This window comes from Lissotriton vulgaris, chromosome 1_1 (genome assembly GCF_964263255.1).
Source record: "Lissotriton vulgaris chromosome 1_1, aLisVul1.2, whole genome shotgun sequence".
Classification (NCBI taxonomy): domain Eukaryota; kingdom Metazoa; phylum Chordata; class Amphibia; order Caudata; family Salamandridae; genus Lissotriton; species Lissotriton vulgaris.
The window spans coordinates 1,815,600,514-1,815,615,599 of NC_141685.1; the positions used below are offsets into that span (position 1 = coordinate 1,815,600,514).

Sequence of the window (15,086 nt, forward strand, 5' to 3'; positions counted from 1 at the left end):
ATTACCTCCTTGTGACTCTGTATTAGGAACTCACTGTGTTGCAACCCTACGTAAGAGCATTCAATACACAGTAGAATGTCTCATCCAGGGCCTGAAGATATATAATAACATAGCCCCCTTACTGATGGAACGTCATTGGCACCACTTGCTGGCTTACACCATTTTAAAAACCAGCAGCAACATTTATAAATCCATCACGACCAGCACCCCGGCTTATCTTTCAGACAAACTCATCATCTCTGGTGGTTCCCTATATACCTGCAGTTAGGACACCAGAGGCTGCAAACTAAGAAATGAAAAAAAGAAAAAACAAGATAATAGGCCTTTTACAACTTTGCATTAAGGACCTGGAAGCACATCTCTGTATCCATCAGGACCACCACCCTGCACTGCTCATATTTAGTAAAGAGTTGAAGATGCACCTCTATAGAGAACATTACATCACAAAGCATTAACCATCCTCTACCTTCTTCCTCTCCTATCATATCTTGACCATATGCTTGTCTTTGACCCTGTACAGAGCTCTGCTGCCTTTTGGCTAGGTTTTCACAATAGAAATACCACATAAGGTATATACAGAATGTGAGCCTAGCATTGGAACAGTTTAACATTGCATGATGGCATACAAAACTCTTTTATTTGAGCCTCAGTAGCACAAGGTTAAAGACAGAGGGTGAAAGTCAGTCAAGATCTTTCAGTGCTGATGGTCGCCTGAATGGGTCAGATGCTTTCATAAGGATGAAGCCCAGTGTACATATACCGTTCACTTAAATTGCGTAGGGTCATGAGTAAAACTTTTACTGTAGGGTGTTCCAATGTTTGACTAGATCATTCAGCAATGGAAATCTTGCACTTAGACTCCATTCAATCAGGACTAACCAAGTCATACCATAAGAAACTTTAATTGCATTTCCAATGTTAATAAGACTGTGCAGGACTCAAAGTACCATTTGGCGTTCAGGTCCCTGACAACCGATAGATGCATTACCAGTTTGCCGGAACCCCAGTGTTATGTTATGTATGTTATGGTATGTTATTTGGATTTGTAGAGTGCAACTTATCACCCAAAGTATATCTAGCGGCTGGAGCAGATTTGTATGCTGTCTGCTGGGGGTTAGTTGAAGAGCCAAGTCTTCAGCCTCTTGCGGAAGTCTAGAAGCGAGGAGGAGGCCCTGATGTGTGGAGGGAGGTTGTTCCATGTTTTGGGTACGATGTAGGACTAGTCTAGATTGCCCGTTCTGCTGGATTTGGGTGTGTGTGTGTGTGTGTGTGTGCAAAGGAGAGGGAGGCTGAGTGTAGGGGTCTGGTGGGTTAGTGAAAGTGAAGGTGGTGAAGAAGTATAAACCTCCTAAGGGGTTCACAGATACACCTGGTTCTTTTAAACCAACATAGAAGAGATTGGCACAGACGCTGTAATATCAAAAGACATATTTATTGACCTCAGATGAGGGAGACTACGCCACACAGTACCCTCAGGCACATGTAGGAGGCATTCTAAGGAGTACAGAGAACAGGAGCCTTATATGTCCATAGGTTACATTAGTCAGCATAAAACCAAGGGGAGGTCATGGCATGTACCAGCATGCAAAATGATTAATATGGGTATACAAGATTTGCCTGCTCAACAAAGTGGGAGGGGAGATATTTCTCCTTACATCAGATCAGCAAGAATAGCCTGACAGTTATAACATAAGAGCAGGTGCATTCTACAAGCTAGGCCGCTTTGAGCATGTGTAAGGCTCTGGAAGAGGGAGAACACACATGGCAAGCACATGGCTAACTAAGATGGCTGCCAAGTACAAAATGACTTTCAGCTCATGCTAACAGATCCCTGCAATCTTTAACAGATGGTCCTTTTAGCATGAGCTAAAGACATCCCTAAGATCCTTTAGGAACATAGAAAATATTTGCATATTTATTTTCATAAATGTATCAATATCCTCATTCATTGCTAGGTGGGCATTTTTCGTTCTAAACATTTCAGTAAGTGGGTATATATAAGATATAAGCAGGAGTAAAAAGAGAACAGAGCATTGGGTCATAATTAACATAGATAGATAGGATAGAGTAATGACTATTATCACAAACAGAATTATCAATTTGTTTCAGCCCTAAGCAAAAAGCAAATCCTAGAAGCATCTAGTAAAAACATTTTCAGGGATCCTATGCATTTCAGTGACCATTCATTTCAATTTCAGATTAGCCAATAGCACATACCTAATGAAAACATTTTCAATAGATTTTTCCAGTGTTTCCTTTATGAGGGCTAGAATAATAATCATTATTTAAGGAAAGGGCGAAGTCACGTTGCTAACAAAAAGAAGTCCTTGGGAAATTGAAGCCGCTCTACAACCAGCCAGAGGGGAGTCTTCTCCCTGTGTCAGTTTGAGCCTCACAGGCAGGCTCTTGTTTCCACGGTGGAGCTGCACAATTCGTAACTCAAGAATCACGGCCCAGTTTCAAGGGAAAAGTTTCTTCTTTCAGGATAGGGCAATCACCCCCCCCCAGGGCCAATGCCCTCAGTGATCCTGTCCAGAGTCTCAAGCAGTGCACCAGTTTTCTTCACTTCAATCTAACAGGCACCAGAGACACAGCACCTATACCTTAAACTCAAATTCTTCCCTAACTCCTATATTGCTCTGCTGCCGCACTGCTCTTTTGTTGGGGCCGCACATTGCATCCAGTGTGCCCAGGTATCTCTTGACCAACAAACAAAGGTGCAAACTTGCATAGGCTTTGGGACCAGGATTCACATCCCATGGCTTCCGCCTTCACTGAGGTCCTAGTTGGCAGCAACGCCTGTGCTGGTTACCTTCACCTTGGCTTCAAGCTGAACTGGTGCTGACCCCCCAAGCTGGATCTGATGTCCGGGCCCCTCTGGCAATGGTTGTAAAGCAGCAAATATCTATTGGTGGACAGAACAAAAGATCTTTAGACAAGGCACAGAAATGGTCTATCAACAGAGAGGATAGTCTCAGGATACTTCCTAGTCTTGGGGCTCCCCATACATTAGCAAGGCACCCAAGAACCACTTTCATCAATGTGAGAGTAAAGAAACAACAACAGCCTGGACATATTGGCAACTATAAAAGGAACGTTTTGGTGAACTGACAAGAGTAATACGTCACCCAATCCCAAGCAGGCAAGGAAGTCAGTGTTAATTTGCTAAATTCTGAGGAAAAGAGAAAAACAATACAGGCATTCTCCAAATCCTTACATCTGTGTTTTCCAATATTACTAATCTGAAGACCCTCAAGAAAAAAAGGAAACGTTCTACACTTTTACTCATAAACTTTACATTACTTGTACAAGACTGCAGACACTTCTAAAATGATTTCTCTTAATAAAAGCATTTACATTGTACGCTTAGGACCATGCTCTCATGTCATAGGTGCAGCAGGAACATCTACAACTGGTAATTTAACAGGGATTCTTTTTACAAAAGTAACTAAAAACGCCAACATAGTGGGTACATTTTCTCCAGTAGAACATGTTGTGGCAAACAAACTCCTTTAAAACAATATTTTCTTCAAAAATGTTTGCTAAGGATCACATGGGCATCTTCCCATCATTCTACTTTTCACGATCCAAACTATGCAACATCAGCTCTAATAAGGACTGTCAGTTTATTTACAGACTAGCTAATAAAAAACTAGCAACGCCCTTGCAAAACAATGTAGCATGAGAATAACATAAACAATAATGGTGTTATCACCTGAGAATTTTAGAACAAGAACTACCCACATCTAGTTCCCCATAAAGATCAAATAAGGGAACAGCAATCTAGACTACCCATCCTTTCATAAAAACATCAGACAGGATGGGCAGTAACATAGCATATATACATATATATTTTATTCATTTTATTAATGCTAAAAATGTTTAAAACAGTATTACTGAATAGCCAATTACATGTGTCATGGCTATTTCACAGACAGCTTTGACAGGCTCAAAATAAATTAAGAAAAAGAGAGAGAAAACATAAATTTGCCTACCTTAATTTGTAGCGGAGCTAGCCTCCTTCCCCCATTTCAACAGTAGGAAAACTGAAACAGGTTTCACTTCTGTCAACACTTTCAACCCCTATTTGTAGCAACTGGGCATAAACAAACTTGGAGGAGGTAAATAGCACATTGAGCTAGCTAAAAAACATAAATAACCAACCATTAATTTCTTTAGCAAATGTACAAGTGTAACATGAGGGCAAATTAATTCAAACTAAATCCCGTTATCTCAGCCCTTACACAGTAATCTTCAAAACTAAAAGCATTAGTGCTGTATACATGGCAGTACTATCTGTTTTAATCAGAGCTCACATATACCATTATATTGCCTTCTATTCATATGAGTGCATAAAAACTTGCTTTTGCCAAAAAAAGTAAGCAAAACTTCTCTTCCTCTCCCTGCACTGTCACCTCGTCTTTCAAAAAGTTTCAGAGGTCAAAAAGTCAAAGGCAAACCTTGCTCTGAGCCCTACTAGGCTTCTAAATGTAGAACCTGATCTTTAACCCTCTACCAGCTGTCCTATTTTGCGTGCAAGTGTTTCCATGCAGCTCTTCCAATTCAAAGTGACTATGAAGAATCACAGCTGAAAGACAGTCCTGATATTCCTGTTTTCCAGTAATTTAGAGGTACGCTTAATAACTTCTGCTGGTTTTTATATTTATTTTCAATTGTAAGCAGTGTGCGGTATACTTTTCTAGCAGCATAGAGGTCAGCTATTTGTATTATACTTAAATGTGTGCATTTACTGAAGCCTAAGAGCAGTTTGAAAGCTGCTCTGAGTGGCAGAACTGCTTTTAAATAGTGAATTTTGCCCAATCTCGACTTTGGTGTTTGGGGCAGATAAAAATGAATATCCTACAATGGATTTGCATAATAGTTATTCCCAGATTGTCCTCTACATATCCCAGATATGGGGGGTTCAGAAATATATAAGGTATACCCTTATAAAAATGAGTTTTGTACGCCTGGGTAAAGTGACATTTGACATGTAAGTTTCCCCCCATTGTGATAAAGCATTGCTTAAATTCAACTTTGATGCTAGGAATTCACAGTATGATGATTAGGCTGTATAAAGATCAAAAAAATGAATTTAATGCACTTATTTTTAATAATATTTTATTTCATATAATAAAAGAAAATGCTTTTAATAAAACCAATCGTTTTGATGGTTCCACATATGAAAAGCAAGCTTACTTCCTTTCCTATCATATTTAAAAGCATTCATTTATAAACCTAAGCACAGTAGCCTTACTTGAAATATGAAAATTCTGCACAACTTTTTAAAGAACAGTCATTATTTCACATGAGAACCATGGATGTGCTCATGTAAAAAGGCATTAGGAAAGGAAATCCCTACTTTCAATGTTTTCCCTGTTATCCTAAATAAAGAAACTATTTGTTTGTAACTTTTAAAATAATGCAGTCCTTTATACCAGTTTTACACTGACTTAAAATGTTGCTGACTCAGCATTCCTGTCTGTGACCCCGATCAGGAATAGCCATATGCTATTTATGCAGCTGTTGTTTGTCAGCAGGCTTAGAATTCTCACACCTTTCTCAGTAGAAAAAACCCTTTTCCTGTATTTGTAATGTCTTGACAAAGTGTATTCTCCATTGGTTGTGTCAGACAGCTGCTTCTCAGTAAGACAGTTAAAACACAGCTGTTGGAAAGCTTTTTTCTCTGGGGCTGAAAGTAAGCACGTCACAGTCTATTTAAAAACGGAGGCATTTCAATGCAGTCAAAATCTATCGTTCTGTAATGTATATTTAGTTCAGCAATAACCAAATTCTCTCAGATGAAGCGAATGCCTTTTAATATCAAATACAATGTATCTAAGGAAAATGCTGTAACATTTTGTATTTTAATCTTTTTATTGCAAAACACATAATTTCGTATTTCTTCCTCTGTATGAGGCATATTTTAATCCTATTGAATGTGAATTCAAATTTTATCTTTAGCGTTGTGGCAATTTGCTCACATGCATAGTGTCTTACTCTGTCAATTCAATAGTAACATGCAGCTATTTAGCATATGTTATTTAATTCATTTCGGTATTTTTTTAAATATGGAATTAATTAAATACATTTTGCATATCTGCATGATGACATAAAAACAAAATAAAACATTGAGCTCATTCCAGACATTTACAGAAGGGGGTCATACACTCAGAGGACACAAGGCTAGCCATTCTTACACAAGAGCGCAATCGCTATTTACTCACACAAGTACCACCAATGTCAAACCACAAACCACATAGACATTTAAACACACATGCAACCCACAAATCAACACTTAGGACAGAAACAGAAGACAGCCCACAGACTGAACTTAAACCAAACCATTTGTAAATACTAGTTGTAAGTCATATTTAAAAGAAGAGCTCCTCAAAAGTAGTCCAAAAAAAAACTTCACAAAAACAGCCCAAAGACTGTTCACCGACTGACCACTCCCTTGGATAGCCTCTTCTCTGATGAGGTTCACGTGAGTGCCATTTGAAGAAGTATAAACCTCCTTAGGGGTTCACAGATACACCTGGTTCTTTTAAACCAACAAAGAAGAGATTGGCACAGAAGCTGTAATATCAAAAGACATATTTATTGACCACAGATAAGGGAGACTACGCCACACAGTACCCTCAGGCAACTGTAGGAGGCATTCTAAGGAGTACAGAGAACAGGATCCTTATATATGCATAGGTTACATTAGTCAGCATAAAACGATGGGGAGGACCTGGCATGTACCAGCATGCAAAATGACTAATATGGGTATACAAGATTTGCTTGCTCAACAAAGTGGGAGGAGAGATATTTCTCCTTACATCCGCAAGAATAGCCTGACAGTTATAACATAAGAGCAGGTGTATTTTACTAGCTAGGCCTCTCTGAGCATGTGCAAGGCTCTGGAAGAAGGAGAAAGCACATGGCAAGCACATGGCTAACTAAGATGCCTGCCAAGTACAAAATGGCTTTAAGCTCATGCTAACAGATCCCTGCAATCTTTAACAGTGGAAGTTGTGGTATGTTGGTCCTATGTTGTGCAGTGCCTTGCATGCATGCAACCATGAGGAGTTTGAATTGGCAGCGTTTGTGTATTGGCTGCCAGTGGAGTTCTCTGAGGTTTAACAGGATGTGTGTGAGACGTGGGAGGTCCAATATGAGTCTGGCTGAGATGTTCTGGATGGTCTGAAGTCAGTGAAGGAGGTGCTTGGAGTCTTATCTGTTAGTGACTAGGGCTTGAGTGACTGTATGCCTGGTGCCCAATGGGATCCTTTTGAAGAGTTTTCTTAGGAAGCATAGTATGTGGAAGCAGAAAGAGCTGACTGCGTCCACTTGTGAGGCCATTTTGATGCTGTCGTCTAAGATAGTTTTCAGGTTAATTGCATGGTTAGTGGGTGTAGGTGTTGGACCAAGCTCCGGCAGCCACCAGGTGGAGTCTCAGGGGGAGTTCTTGTTCACGAAAATCAGTACTTCTGTTTTCTTTGAGTTGAGTTTTAGGCAGTTTTTTTCCATCCATTATACTATGTAGATTATGTATTTGGTGAAGTTGGATCTGATCATGGAGAACTTGTCGGTAATTAGAAGCATGAGCTGACTGTCATCAGTGTAGAAAATGATGAAAATGCAGTGAGTTCATCGGCGAGTCGTGTCATGTACATGCTGAACAGGGTAGGGCTGAAAGATGATCCTTGAGGGACTCCGCAGAGGGCAGCTGTTTCTCCTTGGATCAGTAAGGTGCAGATCTTATCTGTGGCAAAAATGAGTGCTGTCTCTGTGCGGTGGTTGCTGGGAAAGCCTGATTGGGTGTGTTCAAAAAGATTGTATTGTTATAAAGTGGTTATACCCTAAGTTCAGCATCTATTACACCTTTGAGACCTATCATTTACACCTTTTAAAAGCATAAAGAGAAGCAGGATCTAAAATATATCTTCATTTATCAAGAGCTGTCCAATTGGCAAGACAAGCATTCACCAGAAGTAAGAAGGTTGGTTTAAAATATTAAAATACAATATATGATGCTGCACCCTTCCAAACTACAAATCACTGACAAAGGAAACATTCCTTTATTCCCAACCAATGAAGCAATAAGTTGTTGTAGAAAGATAGTTTGACATATGAAGTAAATGAGTACTACCAGTAATTCAGACACATGTCAGGGCATCAGAGGCTGAGAGAGAGGAAATATAAGGGGGAGGAGATGGTTGATGGGGCAGTGTGTGTATGTGTGCCTTTGTGTGTGGGTGTGTCTATACATCTGTCTATCTGCGTCATATCCTATCATCTTCTTGTTCCTTTTTGCCTTCACTTTTCCAGGGCTACATGTCTCTCCATAGTGTGTTCCTGAGTCTGGCAGATACTTTTAGGCAGAATATTTGCACCACACCAACAGTGCTTATTAAATACAAGTAGGCTATTTTGTTTTAGGTTTAAACCTCCATTTCTCAATGGAAGCTTGTGCAGCGGGTGGTCCGCAACACAAATATCCATTGAGAAATGGAGGTTTTGAAACATCCCTGCACCATGTGGCGTGCACCAAGTGTGCAGGGATGTTGAGGGGGCACCATAGGTTCCCCTCAGGTGCCCTTGCAGAGGGCAAGGGGGAAGAGGGCCCTGCTAGGGACCCCCCAAAGTCAGTTTTCAACAGCCAAACCATATCGGAAAGGCCAACATCAATTGGCTGTTGGAAACCGGCATCATAATCTCAATGGCGGAGCCGATCCTGGCTCCTCTATCATTATAGGGATTACTATTCCCCTCGGGTTCCGATGGGCTCACAGAGCCTGTCGGAAGATGAGCGGAATCTCCTCGCTGGTTTCATTCCGACCGCCGTCATCAAAATACTGTGGTCTGAGGAAAACCCGGGATTTCGGGCAGAGAGCCTCTGACCGCTTGTCGGAGGCTTTCTGCCTGATATCTTAGTCGGGTCTCAAATCATATTTGATCTTTATCTATCTTTAATTATGTTACAGATTAGAGTAATGTCTGGCTAATTAAAATTTGGATCAATATGTATAATCTCTTCTTCCCCTAGAAACACAATTTGTAAAATCTTTCCTATATCAGGTTCCTTTGCTCACAAGTCAGTATTGATAGTAGGTCAATTGCTTAACGCACTAGACTCATATACAACAGCCACAGCAACAATAGATAGGACATGTATCGCTGTCCTACTAATGTTTTTTTAATTTATGTTTTTTAATACAAAAGATATATCATTTTTTATTAATAACTCATTATAACTGTATATCTACATTGTAAAAATCTATCTCTGTTTTTATTAAAACATACTATTTGTGATATCATTATGATACTTGTGTTATGGTTTAAGTTCTCTAATTTTTGGGAATGATGCAGTTAAGTACATAGCAAGTGTTTGTCAGACAGATAGCCTGGGTGTTTACCTTCATATTGGACAATGGTGAAAGCATTGCACAAACTTTTCCATATAGAATAGCAAAAATTCATAGCAGCAATGTGTCCCATCTTCATGTATGACACATTCAGCTTTATTCAAGTACCCTTTATTCAATATGCTTATGATCCCATACCTGCAATCCTAACCCTAACTTTTCAAGCCCCAGAATACAATGTGCTGTCAGTTAAAACGTTAATGCAATAATACCAGTAGCATTTCATGCAGTCAGGCAAAGATTGCAGAAAAGCAGTGTCAAGCATGCTGAAAGCATCAGGTTTCAGGTGTTTTGCAATGCAGTGCTTTAAATGAATCTGGTGAAATTTGAAATTGTTAAAGTTCTGCAGGGTTTTGTGCTGCTGGCAGAGTTGTTCACCCCTACAATATTGTAATTTTTAATAAGGAGCAGGTGAATTACAACCCACGCTCCCAAAGAAAAAACTGTTTCCATGAATTTCTGTATTAAATTTTTTTAATATAAAATGTTTTACTCTATTAACACACTGATAGTCTTGTTACCCAGATACATCCCAGAAAGAGTGAGTGTGAGTGGGCATGCAACTGTCTGTGAGTATCAGCGAGAGTGCAATACATAGACTTCTATGGTGAGCACAGACTACCTCTGGACACTATCATTGGGGAGACACTACATATCCTGCTATACTCCTCCTTTTCTTTACATATGTTCCTTATAAAAAAGCAAACTGTTTTGCAAATACTATAAAAACGCAGTTCTATTTGGGACTTAGGCAGCTGTATAAAAACCGATAAACACAGATTTAAAAAAGTTTTGAAAACGCTTAAAAAACAGCATTGGCATTTCTATAGCACTTTGGAAATCTATCTGCAGAGCAAAGAAGGCCTATTCACAACAGTGTTACTGATACAGGGACAGAACGATAGGGGCAGCACCCGTGGTGGCAGTGTACATCACTGGCAGAGAGAGCACCAACGGTAACATTCTCAGAAAATAATTGCTCTCTGACCTATTTTGTTACTGGGGCTTAAGCTCTGACTAAGAATATGCATAAGCAATTTGGTACACCCGTTGTTCTTACCTATCAAACACCAGGAACATTTACCTATAGCCTGCAATGGAAGCCTCTGACCCATATGGTAGGTCCTCCCCGGCCTAGAGACAATATTGCAATACCACATTATTGACAGATTATTTACTCATATCAGTAGCATAGCATACGATACCTGGCTGCCCCAGAACTGGTTACTCAATACACTGCCCTTTATCAACAGCGCCATCTTGGCACAGAGAAGAAGATCCAAAGAGTCACTGTTTTCCACATTTTTTATCAGAAAAATGATAACTCTTTGTATCTAACTGTGGTCAATGTATCCAATCTATGATTTTATTTAGAAGTAAATAATTAAGATTAGATCAAAATTTATAACATTGTTGTTTGGTAAATATTCATGTTTTTATTACATTGTCAACCAATTATTTTTGCCTGGATTAAGTTTGAAAGTGTCACCTCCAGCACATAAAGTAAATGCTTCTTTTTAAATCCCCGGGCTGCAGGTACAGAGCGTGGAATTTTCACATTTAGTGAACACACCGCCGATATGTGGGAGTTTCCTCCGGTTGTGGAAGCTTTTTTCGCGTCCATAAACTTACAGCAGTGCATTGTGGTCCTCGACGGGATCGATGAATTGAGTGGAGTGTATGGCCTTTCCACACAACAGGTGATCTTGCATCCCACCAAACGTATCATGTGTTTCTTTTCTGTCGCTGTGTTTTATATTGTGTCCTGGTGCTTTTTACCAAGAGCCTGGTTCTATACTAAATTGTATTTCATTTGTACATTGTTCATTATCCAGCACGGCTCCAAACCAAACCTCCAAACCATCACTATACTTCCTAGGAGCTATCACACTTTACTCGTCAGTGGGGCCCATAACACCGCAAGTCATTCTTACACACAAATCACACTGCTCCCAAGATCAGTGACGACTAGAGGAGGAGATGCTGGATTTCAAAAGCGGAGTTTCTTATTTCATTCTAAACTTTTATACACTATATACATCTGCAGTTTATCAATATTACCATGGTTTTATTCTTAAAAACATTTTAAACACCCCACCATTTTGGTCAATGGATCAGCTAGTAAAAGTTAATTAATGGACAACAAGACCAGCTTAATTCTCCATTTATGTAATTTTTATTTAGAGACTCACTCTCCTAGCATGACCTTATTTTATTTAGTCTTAATTCAATAATCACTAAAACATTTAATAACCTGGAGAGAAAGAAAAGTTCAATTTAAACAGTTTACATTTATTAGCAGAATAGTTCAGAAAAAATAAGTCAAAACAATATTACCAAGACTTCAGTAAAAAACATCAGGGTTAGGACAGAAAAGTTCCCAAAAAACGCCTCTCTATTCTTTCTTGATGTTCACCTCCGATCCGGACTCCGCACCCATCAAGAAAAATGTCAAAGTCTTTGCACCATAGAAAAGAGTTCAGTCCGACAGCATGTCGTGGTGCGAAAATAAAATCAAAGGCAAGCTTTTTCTTACTTCCAAACGTCCTCTTTTATACCCTTTTTCCCTAACTTATCTATCTAAGATTTGAAACTTTTAGGGTCCTCGCTCGCTCTCATTGGTCCATGTAAGGGGTGGATGAGCATAACCTCATCTCCTCATTGTCCATTTTACCGCCAAGTCATCGTTATAATCATAAAATAGGGTTTCGATTGTCCTTTAACAGTATTTTCACTTGTGTCCTTTAAATTGTCACTTCGGGATTAGTTCCCAGGCTCACGACACGGTCATACAGATTTTTGGCACTCTTCTACACACCAGGCCACGCTGACCTTGACCCATGCTGTACAGGCACAAACTGCTTGCACATCTCTTGAGCATAGTCACGCATGCGTAGATCACCACAGTTTCGGAGACTCGCAAACCTCCATTTTCTAGTAGGCCTCGTGGGCCATAATGGGAACTATTATACAAAACAAACACAATTAAACGTTAGATTTTGAAGTATAGCCCTTCTGTTTACCTCCCCCATTTTAAGATAACCCTGTTAGTTATTACCTAGCATTTTAGCAACATTTATGCGTTGTTTTCTTACCATTCTCTATCATTTATGCCACAATAAGACATACAAAAAGCATACATATACACGTTTTCGTTAGATTATGACATTTGCGTACTATGTTAGTATAATAATTTCACTCAATTAATATATTAAGATTTGCAACACAAGCAAATTAGTATCCCACATGTATTTGAGTGTGTGCATTCTATTCTACATTGGTTAATTTCAAAACCACATGATTAATACACATTACTGTTATGGGAAAGAGATTTCGAGAGGGGTATACAAAAATTGTTGTTTTCCCCTTCACTCCTTCAACTCCCATTTATCACCAAATAACACCCAAAAATTTCGTAAATGTTATCCTAACATGTTTACATTTTTTTAAATTAGTATGAGTTATACTCTAGTTTCTTCCAGTTTCTTGGCCTAGAAAATGTTAACATTTAACCCTTCATATACAAGATTCGAGAATCTTTTTTAACATCATCCAGATCTCTGAAGTACAAGAATTCAATTTTCTAGGCCAATAGGAAGCCACCAGAAGCAATACATTGCTAACAGATCATATCATAGAACGGAAGCCTAGGCTCAAGATATCAAGAAAACAGTGCAAACTCAATAGATATCCAGAATATCCCTTGAGGAACTCACCTTGAATATTATCCAGCGCTATTCTATATAAAGGGTTCCGGTTGGCGGGCAATAACTATTTAACTTCCAAACCAATCAGCTTCGGCAATACCTGACGTTGAAAGAATCATAACAAGAAGCAGAAACCTTATTTGACCGTTTCTTTAAAACAAAAATTTCCTACTAAAATTACGTGGCTGCTCCAGGAAGAAGGCGCTGGCCGCCGAAACGCGCGTAGAGACTCATTTTTTGCCACCTATCTACTATAGATAAAAAATCCTTTTATACTGTGTATTAACTTCTGTGTAATGTTGTTTACGATAATGTACATTGTGAATTTTTAACCCTAATTTTGTGTTATGCTAATGATTTGTCAACTGTTTTAATTACTTAATAAAAAACTATGTCTTTTAGTCAGCTGTAGCCAACTATTCATTTTTTACCATTAGGGTATTTTAAATATTAGTTGCCTAGGTTGTTGTTTTTCAAATGTCTGAACATTCTAATCATGGCATCCCTCCCAATATGGGCTTGACCATGGTACATTCGGCCATATTTAAAATCATGTTATCAGGCATTACTGGTCTTTCATATTTGTAAACCCAAATTTCACCCTCTTCTCTTTGTCTACATCCTGATTTTAACCAGATGTCTTTCTCTTCCTCACTTGCTTCTTCCTGCATCTGTCTCACTTCCTGCCAAGTCTCAACTACTGTTGTTAGCATTTAAGGACTTGAAACATGTTCAGCTTTTCTGTCCCGATTTATAGATGCAAGATTTTTGGCACAGTACTTAGCAAATGAGTCAACAAAGCGATTGCCTCTGGTGACATAATCATCTCCTTTCTTGTGAGCTGCACATTTTACAATTGCAATTTTCTCAGGTAACTGGATTGCATCAATCAACATTTTCACAAATTCAGCATTTCGGATGGGGGATCCTACAGAAGTTAAGTAATCTCTTTGGGACCACAGTTGACCATAGTCATGGACAACCCCAAAACCTAATTGACTGTGAGTCACTATGGTGACTCTTATCTCTTTTCCCAGTTCACATGCTCGAATCAAAGCAATCAATTCTGCTATTTGAGCAGAACAAATTCCTTTCAGACAAGATGCTTCCAGGATGTCTGCCACTGTACATACAGCATATGCAGCACTTAGAGCACGCTCATCTGTTCTCAGACATGAACCAACTACAAACATTACATAATCAGATTCAGGCAATGGTTCATCTTTAATGTCAGCTCTTGATTTGGTACAATGTTCAAGAACATCCAAACATTTATGATTAACTTCATTTCTCACCACAACATCCATGACATCAGGTAACAACATAGATGGATTTACATTCACACATCGTGTAATTGTCACATTATCTGCACCTAGAATTACCTTCTCATATTTTGTCACCCTGTTATAGTAAGGAACTGTGTTTTAGTCCTAGTGAGGAGTATCTCCAATGAATGAGGTACATATACCCTCAAAGGATATCCCATCACTATACATTCCCTTTGCTCCAAACTCACACTTGTAGCAGCTACTCCTTTTAAGCATCCTGGCAATGCTTTAGCAGCTGGATCCAAAACAGCTGAGAAATATGCAATTGGCTCTCTCAGTTTTCCATGTCTCTGAATTAGAACTGATAATGCACATCCTTCTCGTTCACTGCAATATAGTTCAAACTCTTTCTCATAATCAGGCATTCCCAATGCTGGTTCTTCACACAGACTGGTTTTTAGTTGTTCAAAAGCCTCCATTTCTGTTTTATTCAGCACTATGGGATCTTTTACATCTGCTCTTGTCAGCCTCTGCAATAGTTTTGCTATAAGTGAAAATACACTGATCAATTGTCGACAATAACCTACCATTCCTAGGAACATTCTCACTTGCCTTTGAGTTTTAGGAGGTTGCATTCCCTGTATCATTCTAATTCTTTCTATGGTAACTTGTATGATTTCTTGGGCAATCTCGTGACC

The 15,086-nt window shown here is 39.1% G+C and overlaps 1 protein-coding gene across 1 annotated transcript in view; it reads left to right on the plus strand.

The window, feature by feature from the left end:
* The window catches only part of LOC147751267 (putative tetratricopeptide repeat protein 41), a 496,241-nt gene that overhangs the window by 174,990 nt on the left and 306,165 nt on the right, over window positions 1-15,086 (plus strand). The window contains exon 4 of the mRNA XM_086919170.1: window positions 10,950-11,113. Coding sequence (XP_086775296.1) covers window positions 10,950-11,113 — 164 coding nt within the window. The remainder of the gene's footprint in view (window positions 1-10,949; window positions 11,114-15,086) is intronic.